Genomic DNA, 12,447 nt, shown 5'->3' on the forward strand with positions numbered 1-12,447 from the left:
AATGAATTATGATATAAATCTTTTTTAAAAAAGGAAACTGATTATTCCGAGTGTTTCTCTAGTTTCTGCACAAATACAATTAGAAATACACGTGCTACTAGTTAAATATGTAGTGTATTCAACCGGTAGCTTTTTCTGTCAGAATCAGGCAGCTTTTCATAAGTTGTCAGACTGATCTCAAATTGCAGACACTATTCAAAGGAATGGAACTTCCTGAAACTTCCTACAAGTGACATTATTAGAAAGGACTAGTGAGAAAGAGATCCAACATGGCAGATATGTGATATTTTAAGTAGTAAGAAGTATGTAATTTTAATAATCTGCGTCATGTATGTCTTAGAGGAGTACAAAAAGCTACCACTTTCAAACATACCATCACTGCTAAGGCACAGCCAACTTTTCTAACCTTTGGTAATGAATGATCAGAACATGTAGTACTACATGCCTAAGTGCACTTGTGTTTTTTAACCACAAGGCTCAGCCTTGCTCGCTGGAGTACAAATCGGAGTCCGACAGAATTTGATTAGTGGTGCCCCCAATTTTCCTGTCGTCCAATCAATTTACCCTTTTATTTCAAACCAGTGATAGATTATGAAGGTACAAAATTCATATCTTTCAAACTCCACTGAAAAGTCTGACCCTCTGATTTTCCCAAGGTTATCGATGGAGGCGATTGTACGTGTTACCGTGTAATTGGTACCGCACAACTGTTGGGGGAAAAAATAAGTTGTGTACGACCAAAACATCATTGGACCATTTCACTTTGTTTTAGAATAGTATATATTATCAAAGATGATCGAAAATATGTCACTTTGCATAAATATTTTTAGTGGAGGTCATGCAGCTTCATATCTGTCTGGCTGTGTGTAAATTAAGTTGCTAATATGGATGAAACTTCAATTTAACTTCATATCAGACTGATCTATTAGAACTGTTTGACCTGTCTTGTCCCTTGTGGCATCCACCTTTGATGAGTGCAGTATCTGAGTTACCAACATTGAGTCGGGGACAGTAATCCATTTATAACTTTGCAGCATAAAATATTTTAAGTACTGTTGGCATTTTCACAGAGAACAATGGCGCCATGAAAAGCCACAGCTGGAGGAAGAGCTTGCAATTGCCCAACAAAATGAAGTGGAGAGTATAAGGAAAGCAATCAGCCAGGAGGTGAGAAGTCTGGTTACACTTGCACAGATTTGTTGATGGGTACTTAGTGATACTTGGATATTATCTTTTAATGCTGCATCTGTCTCCATTTCAACTTAAATCAAGGGTGTCAACAGATGATCAGATGATATAGCATTATGGCTTGAAAAACAACTTTTGTTTCTATTTCTTCACTCTAGTATTGACTGGTGGCTGATGTGGTAGTTTGTTTCTGAATTTGTGGAACATTGCTAACAATGTAATTGTTATCCTATCAGTAAGTTATGTTTATCGGCAGCTTCTCTTTGATTTACTGTAACATGCAGCAAAACTTACCTTTTACAGAACAATGTAAAACATTTAAGGAAAAGTATTGTGGTTTCTATTTTTTCACACAATGTGGCCATCGCTGGCTAGGTCAGCCTCTATTACCCATCACTAATGGCCCTTGAGAAAGTTGTGGTGAGCCATCATCTTGAACCACTGCAGCCTATGTGGTGTAAGTACACTCACAATGCTGTGAGGAAAGTGGAGTAAGGGACATGCCGGGCCATGAGGTCACTGCATGTCTTTGTATATAATTCTGCTGCTGCTTTTGGCCCACAGCGCCTCATGGATGACCAGTTTTGAGTTGCTAGATCTGTTTGAAATCTATCCCATCTAGGACGGTGGTGGTGCCACGTAATATGATGGAGGGTTAGCTCATTGTGAAGACGGGATTTTATCTCCACAAGGACTGTGCAGTGGTTACTCCTACCAATACTGTCATGGGTAGATACAACTATGACAGGTAGATTTGTGTGAATAAGGTCAGGTAGGTTTTTCCTCTGGCTCCCTCACACACCTGCCACAGACCCAGTCTAGCAACCACGTCCTTTAGGACTCAGCCAGGTCGGTAAGTTGTGCACTCTTGGTGATGGATATTGAAGTCCTCCGCTCGGGTACACTCTGTGCCCTCGCCACATTTTAAAATGAAATACTTTCTTGATTATCTTAACATGTATCAGGGTAGGTAATATTCGCTTGATTCACTGCCGAACTGTGATTTGTAGTTATGTTCTTTAGAAAGGTAGACTTGAACTAAAGTTGAAGTGAAGGAATACATACTGAAGAGGTTATGTTTTTGTGGCAGAGTCTTTTGCTGGAGATGCGCAGAGATTTCTTACTCAGGAACCTGGAAGATGCCTTGCTGGAGACGGAACATCAGCTGAGCATGCTTGGGGATAAGATGAGGGGGTATGTTTATTTCATTTTAATTTGACTCGCTGGGCACTTTATTACATATAAATAAGAAGAATCTTTGCCTTATTAATTAATGCCCTTATCAAATTAACAAACAGCAGTTTAAAACTTAACTCTCGATAGTTCTGGCAATCATTTGTTTTTAATTTTGGTTCTCAGGAGAGCATCTCATTTTTGGTTCCATTAAGGACCATTGGGTAGGCTGCACACAGATCATGTTTCTCTTAACACAATCCAAGGCAGCCCACTTCTGCAAAAGGATCCTCAAACAGGTTTTAGGCTATTTTTTGCTTACCCACCGAATGTAAAATCTGTTTTGGTTTTGGACCTTGGACAGTTCTTTGTCTGCCTTTGCCAAATGCCTTTCAATGCACTTTGATGCATGTTGTTTAAAAACATGAACTAGAAGCAGGAATAGTCTATAGTGCCCCTCAAACCTGCTCTGCCCTTTCATATAATCTTGGCTGATCCTCAATTTCAACTTCCATTTTCCCACCCGCCCACCTTAGTTCCCTTAGTACCCAAAAATCTACTGATCTTAGCTCCAATTAACCTCAAATGACTGAGCATCTAAATCCATCTGCAATAGAGAATTCCAGAGAGTCACATACATCTGAGTGAATAAAAAAAATTCTCATCTCTGTCTGAAACTGCCCCGAGTTCTAGACTCTGCACCAAGCAAAACAGCCTCTAATCATATACTTTGTCAAGCTTTCTGAGAAACTTGTATGTTTTTCAATGAGGTCACCTTTCATCCTTCAAAACACGAGAGTATAAGCCCACTCTACACAATCTCTCCGCTCATCCCAGGAATCAATCATCCCAGGCACCCCCTCAAAGGCAATTATATCCTTACTTGGGTACGGAGACCAAAATTATTCACAGTACTCCACGTGTGATCTTACCAAAGCCCAATACAGTTGCAGCAGGATTCTTTACTCTTACACTCCAGTTCATTTGCAGTAAAGGCCAACATGCTATTTTTCTTTGTCAAACTTTTTCTCTTCCTTTCAAATTCTAAGGAATGCAAGCTCCAACAACTCATTGATACCAACGGCCAAACAAGACCCTCCTTTGGGATTGTTTTCGCTGGAAAGGCGGCGGCTAAGAGGGGATCTTATTGAAACATATAAGATGATTAGAGGTTTAGATAGGGTGGATAGTGATAGCCTTTTTCCTCTGATGGAGAAATCCAGCACGAGGGGGCATGGCTTTAAATTGAGGGGGGGTAGTTATAGAACCGATGTCAGGGGTAGGTTCTTTACCCAGAGGGTGGTGAGGGATTGGAATGCCCTGCCAGCATCAGTAGTAAATGCGCCTAGTTTGGGGGCGTTTAAGAGATCCGTAGATAGGTTCATGGACGAAAAGAAATTGGTTTAGGTTGGAAGGTCACAGTTTTTTTTTTTAACTGGTCGGTGCAACATCGTGGGCCGAAGGGCCTGTTCTGCGCTGTAATGTTCTATGTTCTATGTTCTCCCTCCCGTCCCTCCCAACCCCAGCCCTTATCATATATTCGCCAACCCCTCTGACCTTTCCCTCTGAGAGTGATCATGCTGTGCTCAGCAAAGACTTGGCTTCATACCCTTTCACCCATTTCAATGTATTTCCAACTCGACATGATGCTGAACTCTTCTGCTGCCGCCTTTGTCTCCTTGGGCTGAAGTCCATCACCTGTTCAACAGACCAAGCACATCTTCCCCTCGCTCCCTATCAACATTCTGCAGGTGCTATTCCCTCTGGGATACCCTGGTCCACTCCTCCATCACACCCCTTCCCATGTCATCTTCCCAAAAATCGCAGAAGGTGCAAAACCTGCTCCTTTACCTCCTCGCTGCTCGCCATACAAGGGCCTAAACACTCTTTTCAGGTGAAGCAGCGCTTCACGTGCACCTCCTTTAATCTGGTCTATTGCTTCCAATGCAGTCTATTCTATATCAGAAAGACTAAATGCAGATGGGTGACTGCTTTGTAGGACACCTTCAGTCCGTTCGCAAGCAGGGCCCAGAACTTCCAGTTGCTTGCCATTTTAGCACACCACCCTGCTCTCATGTTCACATGTCTGTCTTTGGCCTCATGCAATGTCCCAGTGAAGCCCAACGCAAGCTGGAAGAACAGCTCCTGGGGCGGATTTTTCCCATCCCGCCCACCACGGGAATTGTAGCAGGCGGGACAGGATCATGCAAAGGTCCGCTGACCTCGGGCGGCATTTTCCAGTCTTGGGGCAGGATTTTCCGGCCACGCTCGCCGCTGATCTTCCAGTTGGGCACTTTGCAGCCTTCTGGACTTAACATTAAAAAGTTTTTAAAGTTTATTTATTAGTCACAGGTAAGGCTGCAATGAAGTTACTGTGAAATTCCTCTAGTCACCACAGTCCAGCGCCTGTTCGGGTCAATGCACCTAACCAGCACGTCTTTCAGAATGTGGGAGGAAACCGGAGCAACCCGGAGGAAACCCACGCAAACACGGGAAGAACACTCCACACAGCGAGTGACCCAAGCCGGGAATTGAACCCGGGTCCCTGGAGCTGTGAAGCAGCAGTGCTAACCACTGTGCCACCGTGCCGCCCCATTTGAATTGAGTTCAACAACTTCAGACCATGAACTCTCTCCTGCACCTTCACCTTATTTTCATCAATTTATTTTGTTTATTTGTTATTCATTTTCATTTCTTCTGTTGCTTCATTTTTCAATTTCTTAAATCTTGCTTTCCATCTATTTCCTTTACCGCTGTTTCCATTACCCCGTCCCACTGGGGCCACTGTTACATGCCTCAGGTTGTCCTTGGACACACTGCTTACCTTTGTTCTGCCATTTACTCATTCTGATCTCTTAATGGCTGTATCACCACATCTTCTTCGCCATGATCACCACCATTTCCATTCCCTTTGTCTTTTTGTCAATGGCAACTTTGTCAATCTCTCCTGTCTTCACCAACTGCTGGCTCTCAATCCGGCTCTCACAGATTCCACACCTCCTCATCACAACGGTACAAATCTCATTCTATTTTCTATTGTCTTCAGCTATGGCAAAGGGTCATCCAGACTTGAAACATTGGGCAGGATTCTATGAGAAAAATTCAAAGTGTCCACCTAGCATGACAAAGGGAGAGTTGCAGATCCGTTTTCAGGGCGTGTTTTTACTCCCAATCTTATGCACATAGTGCTTGAAAAAATGGGCTAGGCTGTTTCTAATTTCAACACGCAGTGGGCAGGGCTTAATTCTCCAGTCAGCCTGATCAGGCAGCAGAGGGAGACCTCTGTGGCTGCACATGCTCAATTCCAACAGCAGAGGCCTGAGAGAGAGAGAGTTGTCAGGCCTCTGCTGTTGCAGCCAGCCTCAACACAGCACCTCCCCCACCCCGCAATCGCGGGGGTGCCCGGCTGATTGTGAGCCCCACAATGCCTAAAACATGTTGTCCCTGCCCCTGCTGCCGCCCAATCACGCCACACCATGCCTCCCCACCCCCACTGATCACAGGCAGAGTGGCAGCAGGCCCCCCCCCCTTCCCTCCCCCCACCGATCACGGGCAGAGTGGCAGCTGTCCCCAGCACCCCCCACTGATCACAGCTGCAGAGTGTGCAGCGGATCCTTCTCCAATTAGGCCACCTCGGCCTGACCCTGCGACCCCATAGGCACCACCCCCTTTAGGACCCATCCCTGGCACTGCCTGGTAGGCAGTGCCAAGGTGGGAGACGCAGTGCCAAGGTGGCAGGCTGGCACTGCCCAAAGGGCATCCCCCTTGCCCTCGCTTTCCCCAGGGTGCCTCAGTGGCCTCCAGTTCGACTGGCGAGGGCAACACAACTGTTCCCCGTTCATGGGGAGCAGGTGATTTCCTCGCCGGAGAGAATATCTCCCGGTGAGGCCAGAAGGCAAGTGAGCCCGGACAATTGATTGCCAGGCTCGTTAAACACATGCAAAACACTATTTAAATATATTTAAATAATTTATTCAGCCTCTCGCTGGAAATAGGCAAGATAGGCAGAGCGAGCCAGTAAAATGGCTGCTATTAGCTCTGTTCCGTCTCCACAGATGCTCTCAGTCCTGATGAGATTTTCCAGCATTTTCTATTTTTGTTTCAGATTCCAGCATCTACAGTAATTTGCTTTTGTACAATTATCCTTCCTAATTGCTCTGCTGTATCTTCAGGTTAACTTTCTGCATTTCTTGTACAAGCACACCAAAATCCCTCTGAACACCATTGAATAGTTTCTCAACTTTAAAAGATATTCTATTTTTCTATTCTTCCGACCATAGTGAGTAGCCTCACATTTCTCCCAAAAAAATTCGAAGTGTTGAATTTGCGTGAAAACTGGAGTAATTCACACTTTTTTTTTCAGTGGGAGCTCACACTAGAATCTCCCACACTCTGTGCACTGCAGAGGGCACCGGCGTGAATAGCATTAAAAACTAGGGGGCAGGGCCTAACAAGAGGCTGAAATCAGCACGCTGGGCAGGCCACTGACATGCGCCAATCTGTCAGTGCCGAGATCGGCGGATACACAGTGGCCCCACACTGACGACCTCCTGATCACTGGCCAGTCCTGTGACCCCCGCAAAGCCTGCTCTCCGCTCCTCCCCCCCCCCCCCCCCCCCCCCCCCCGATGGCCTGATCGCCTGTCCCCCGATCATTCTCAGGCCGCGCCCTGACCACCCGACAGTTATCCCTCCCCTGCCACCCCCACAGACCCAATCACCCCGCTTGCCCTGATCACTGGCCTCCCTCCTTCCCCCACCAATCCCGACTGCAAAGTGGCAGCAGGACCCCCCTCATCTCCACCAATCGTCCCCAGCCCCCCCCCCCCCCCCCCCCCGTATGCCACGTCCCCATATGCCCTGCCTCCTTGGCTCTGCCCCATGCCTGATGGACAGTGCCAAGGTCCCCCTTGGGTATTGGCACTTTGCCCCTTGGGCAGTGCCAGGGGGCACAGGCTGGCACTGCCATGGTGCCAATTCCCAGGGGGCACCCCTGCCTCCCAAACCTCTGGGTGGCCCCAATTGCACCCCTCCCTTTTACTCCAGTGTAGTCGGGCCACTAGTTCCCCATTAGTGATGAGCTACTCTAAACCCCACTGGAGTGAACCACTCTAGCAGAGGAGGGAAGGGGAGGGGGAGAAACTCTAGTGGGCCCACAGACTTCAGTCCCAGGCCCGCTAATCATATCGAAATTTCATTAAAAATAATATTTAAATTACTTCTGCCCCTCCCCACGATTTTCAGCACAGTGCAGATGCCGGCAGATAGCGCTGGGAGACGCTATCGGGGCAGGAACGCATGCTCCCTAGTTTTTCAGCGCCGCGGGATGGGAGAATCGCGGCCTGTACCTTTTCATCACCTTTTTGCCCACTCAGTTAACCCATCTGTGTATTTCAGCAGACTCTCTGTGTCCTCCTTAAAGTTTGCTTGTATTGTTAGCGATATGGATGAGGCTTAAAAAGTAGGTGCAGATGTGATTCTAGGCTGAATGTTTACTTTGTACACATGTGTACTGAAATTGCAGGCAGATGACTGACCCATCACAGATACAGGCTGCTATAAACAAGTGGGACGCTGTAGCTGCTGATCTCAGAAGCAAAATTGAATACACAAAAGTATGTACTAAGTTTTACTACCCCTTTGCTTTGAGGAATATTGCATTATAATTTTGTAAACACATCTGATCTAAGTTAGAACCTTGGGTCTATTCAAACTGCCATTAAAATATACCTACAAATGCAATCCTTTTTTTAAAACCTTGTGCCTTTTATGGAAAATCTTGCCCTGTGTTGCTATGGTACCCTTGTTTCAAGTAAAGCCAGTAGTAGGATGCATAAGCAGACCCACATCTCTTAACAAAATGTAACACGTCACATTTATCTGTATTGAAATTTGTTTGCCCACTCTGCAAGTTTATTAATACCTTTTTGTCATTTACTGCAGTTCTCCTCAGCATTGACTGTCCCCTCCCTATTTGGTGTCATCTGTAAATTTAGAAATAATGCTTTTGATTCCAAAGTTTAAATCATTAATATAATTGTGAACAGCAGTGGCCACAGCAATGATCTTTGTGGTATCCTACTTCCCACTTTCTGGCATTCTGAATAGCTACCCTTTACCCCTATTCTCTGCTATGTGTCTTGAATCCGGCTAGCTATACATATTACTTTTGATCACCCGAGTTGCCCATACATCCAGTCCATTCCAAAAGCTAAACTTCTCTATGCTTTCAAAATCTTTAAACTGAGTCTTTGAGGAATATAAACTGGGCACTTCCACTCCACAAAGCCTTTCCTGTTGCTGCGACATAGACGTGTAGGGTGAGAATTGGGATTAATAAAATAAAATATTGCAAGGCTATGAAGAAAGAACAGGGGATGAAATGAATAGCTCTTTCAAAGAACTGGCTTTGGAACAATGGGATGAATGGTGTTGTTCTGTGCTCTGTGATTCTGTGAAGGCTGCTGTTGAAATATATTTGTGGTTTGCTTTGAAGCCAAGTTGCCTTCATTTGAAGACCTCAGATCAAAGCAGTTCCTGGCTATTACACATGCAAACGAATTATCAAACAAATTTCCGACCCTGACAGAAAATGAACACCAGCTATTTTGTTGTCTTTTTTTTCTTTTGATACTTAGCATATCTACCAAATAGCACAGTTCCCAGGACAACTCTATAGTATCTGTCAAGCCTTTTTAAGCATTTAACAAAGGGATATAAGGGAATGGATGATCTAATTAAATTGTGCATATAAGTAATCATTGCAGGTATGGCAAGCAATTGTGAAACCAAATGGCATGCTAGCTTTTATTGCAAGAATGTCAAAGTGTAAGAGTAAGAAATTGTTTCAATTATACCTTTGGTGAGACCACACCTAGAATAATCTGTACAGTTTTGGTCTCCTTATCTAAGGAGCAATATAGTTGCCTTAGTGAATGCAGTGAAGGTTCACTAGATTGATTTCTTTGAATGAGAGGATTGTCTAATGAGAAGATATTGAGTAGAATGGGCCTATAGTCTGAAGTTTAAAAAAAGGATACATGATCACACTGAAATGTATAAAATTCTTCGACTTGACTGGGTAGATACGCGGCTAATTGCATTGGCTGGAGAGTCTGGAACTGAGTCATAGAGTCAGAATAAGGGTTTGGCCATTTCATACTGTTGAATAGAAATTTCTTCTCTTGAGACATTTGCAAATCTTTGGAATTCTCTGTTCCAAAGGGCTGTGAGTGCTCAATCATTGAATATTTTCAAATGTGAGATTTTTTGACATGAGGGATATGGGAATAGAGTGGAAATATGACGTTGTGGTGAAAGATCTATGAGTTTATTGAATGGCAGAGCAGGCTGAAGGGGCCACAAAGCCAACTCCTGCTTCTATTTCTTATATTCTTTTGCATTGACAGTGAGCAACCCATATCTACTTAATGGAACTAGTCCAATCCCCTTCCAACCTGGGTTATTTTCATTCTTCCTATCTTCAGAACTATAAAATTAATTCTGATACCCATCTCACTAACATCAGCTGGGATCAGATACTTAATTCAATACAAACCAGGTTTCGATTTGAAACCTTCCTGGACTGCAAGACCTAAGTGCATATTAAGAAAAACAGATACTCATTCATGATGATCTGGAATTTGAAGCAAGTTAGTTTCCAAAGGAGAAAAAGACACAAAGCAGTGATTATTAACTGACTTTTTTCACCATTTAGACAAACTTCAATAAGCATATCTACCTGATCAAAAATGGAGCTAAGTTGAGAAATCTTCCTGTGCTCAACAATCCTGAACCACCAACCCAGCTCGCTTTGCGCATTCTGGTGAGTCGATTGTTTTCCCTGTGCAATAGAATTTGGATAAGTAAATAATTTTATTGCCATTGTACGACAAGTTCAAATTGGGTTTTTTTCAGTTTATTTATTAGTGTCACAGGTAGGCTTACATTCACACACTGCAATGATGTTACTGTGAAAATCCTCGAGTCGACACACTGCGGCGTCTGTTCGGGTACACTGAGGGAGAATTTAGCATGGCCAATTCACCTAACCAGCACATCTTTTGACTGTGGGAGAAAACCGGAGCACCCGGAGGAAACCCGTGCAGACAGGGCGAATGTGCAAACTCCGCACAGCCAGTGACCCAAGCCGGGTCCCTGGTGCTGTGAGGCAGCAGTGCTAACCACTGTGCCACCAGTGTTGAGAACATAGAGAACAGAAAAGCATGAACGATTTGTTGGATTTCTATTTCGCTCTTAAGAAACAAGATAAAATAGTCATGCACCTCTAACATTTGTGTTAATATAATGTGAATTCATGTTAAATCCATCCAAAGTTTGTCTTGAACCAATATTGCCAGATATCTACATCCATTTTTCCCATTATATTTGGTCTTTTTGAAGGGAAACTATGGAAATATTAGTAATATTACAGAAATCATTGTAGAATCCCTACAGTACAGAAGCGTAGAAGCCTGTGTGCCAAGGAAGCAAGTCAGTATGTTTCCCAACCAGAAATCATGGATGAACGAGGACTATAGTATCCACTGCTTGCTGAAGTCCTGGCCTGAGGCATCCAAGTCAGGCGACCCTGACCTACACAAGAAATTCCGATACGATCTATAGAAAACCATCAAAGATGCCAAGAGACAGCACCGGACCAAGCTAGAGTCCCAAGCTGGCCACACGGATTCCCACTGACTATGGCAAGGTCTGCAAGACATAACAGGCCACAAGATGAAAGGATGTAGAATCACCACTACTAGTGTACCCTCCATGATGAGCTCAATGCATTCTATGCCCGTTTTGAGCAAGAGGTCAGCGAAAGCACACCTTCCAGCCTAGAAGCCTCGGTCGAACTGGTATCGGAGGTCATCTTTGTAGACCTTAGATCAGCCTTCTCGAAAGTTAACCCATGGAAAGCGACTGGCCTGGATGGGGTACCTGGATGAACACTCAGATCCTGCGTGAACCAGCTAGCGCAGACATCTTTAACCTCTCCTTACACTGATCTGAGGTCCCTATCTGCTTGAAGAAAACAACCATCATCCTCGCACCAAAGAAAAGCCAGGCAGTGTGCCTTAATGACTATCGCCCAGTGACTCTGACATCCATCATTATGAAGTGCTTCAAAAGGTTAGTCATGGCACAGATCAATACTAGCCTCCCAGATTGCCTGGATCCACTACAGTTTGCCTATCGCCGCAACAGGTCCATAGCAGACGCCATCTCCCGGGCCTTACGTTCAACCCTGGAACACCTGGATAACAAAGACATTTCTGTCAGACTCCTATTTGTTGACTACAGCTCAGCCTTCAACACCATAATTCCTACAAAACTAATCTCCAAACTCTGTGGCTTAGGGCTTGGCTGCTCCCTCTGCAATTGGATCATAAACTTTCTAAGCCACAGACAGCAATCAGTAAGGATAGGCAACAACACCTCCTCCATGATTATCCTGAACACTGGTGCCCCACAAGTCTGTGTCCTCAGCCCCTTACTGTAGCCATTATACACCTATGACTGTGTGGCAAAATTCTCCTCCAATGCAATTTTCAAGTTTGCTGATGACACCATTGTAGTGGGTCAGATTGCAAACAATGATGAGACAGAGTACAGGTAAGCGATAGAGAATCTGGTGATCAAGTGCAATTATAATTATCTCTTCCTGAGTAAAACGAAAAAGATAGTCATCGACTTCAAGAAGTGTAGTGGAGGATATGCCCCTGTCTCCATCAACGGGGATGAAGTGGGAATGGTCAAAAGCTGCAAGATTTTAGGTGTCCAGATCACCAACAACCTGTCCTGGTCCCTCCATGCTGACGCTTTAGTTAAGAATGCCCACCAACACCTCTACTTTTTCAGGAGGCTAAGGAAATTTGGCATGTCCGCCACGACTCTCACCATAGAAAGCATCCTTTCTAGTTGTATCACAACTTGGTACGGCTCCTGTTCTGTCCAAGGCCGCAAGAAACTACAAAGGGCCGTGAACAAAGCTCAGTCCATCGCACAAACCAGCCTCCCATCCATTGACTCTGTCTAAACTTCCCGCTGCCTTGGAAAAGCAGCCAGCATAATTAAGGACCCC

At 44.7% G+C, this 12,447-nt stretch overlaps 1 protein-coding gene across 3 annotated transcripts in view; it reads left to right on the forward strand.

The window, feature by feature from the left end:
* Positions 1-12,447, forward strand: part of LOC144506594 (E3 ubiquitin-protein ligase DZIP3-like) — a 144,215-nt gene that overhangs the window by 97,429 nt on the left and 34,339 nt on the right. For all 3 annotated transcript variants that reach the window (XM_078232930.1, XM_078232933.1, XM_078232931.1), the window contains 4 exons: positions 1,071-1,167; positions 2,279-2,382; positions 7,885-7,975; positions 10,078-10,185. In XM_078232930.1, the coding sequence (XP_078089056.1) occupies positions 1,071-1,167; positions 2,279-2,382; positions 7,885-7,975; positions 10,078-10,185 (400 nt within the window). The remainder of the gene's footprint in view (positions 1-1,070; positions 1,168-2,278; positions 2,383-7,884; positions 7,976-10,077; positions 10,186-12,447) is intronic.

Source organism: Mustelus asterias, chromosome 17, assembly GCF_964213995.1.
Source record: "Mustelus asterias chromosome 17, sMusAst1.hap1.1, whole genome shotgun sequence".
NCBI lineage: Eukaryota > Metazoa > Chordata > Chondrichthyes > Carcharhiniformes > Triakidae > Mustelus > Mustelus asterias.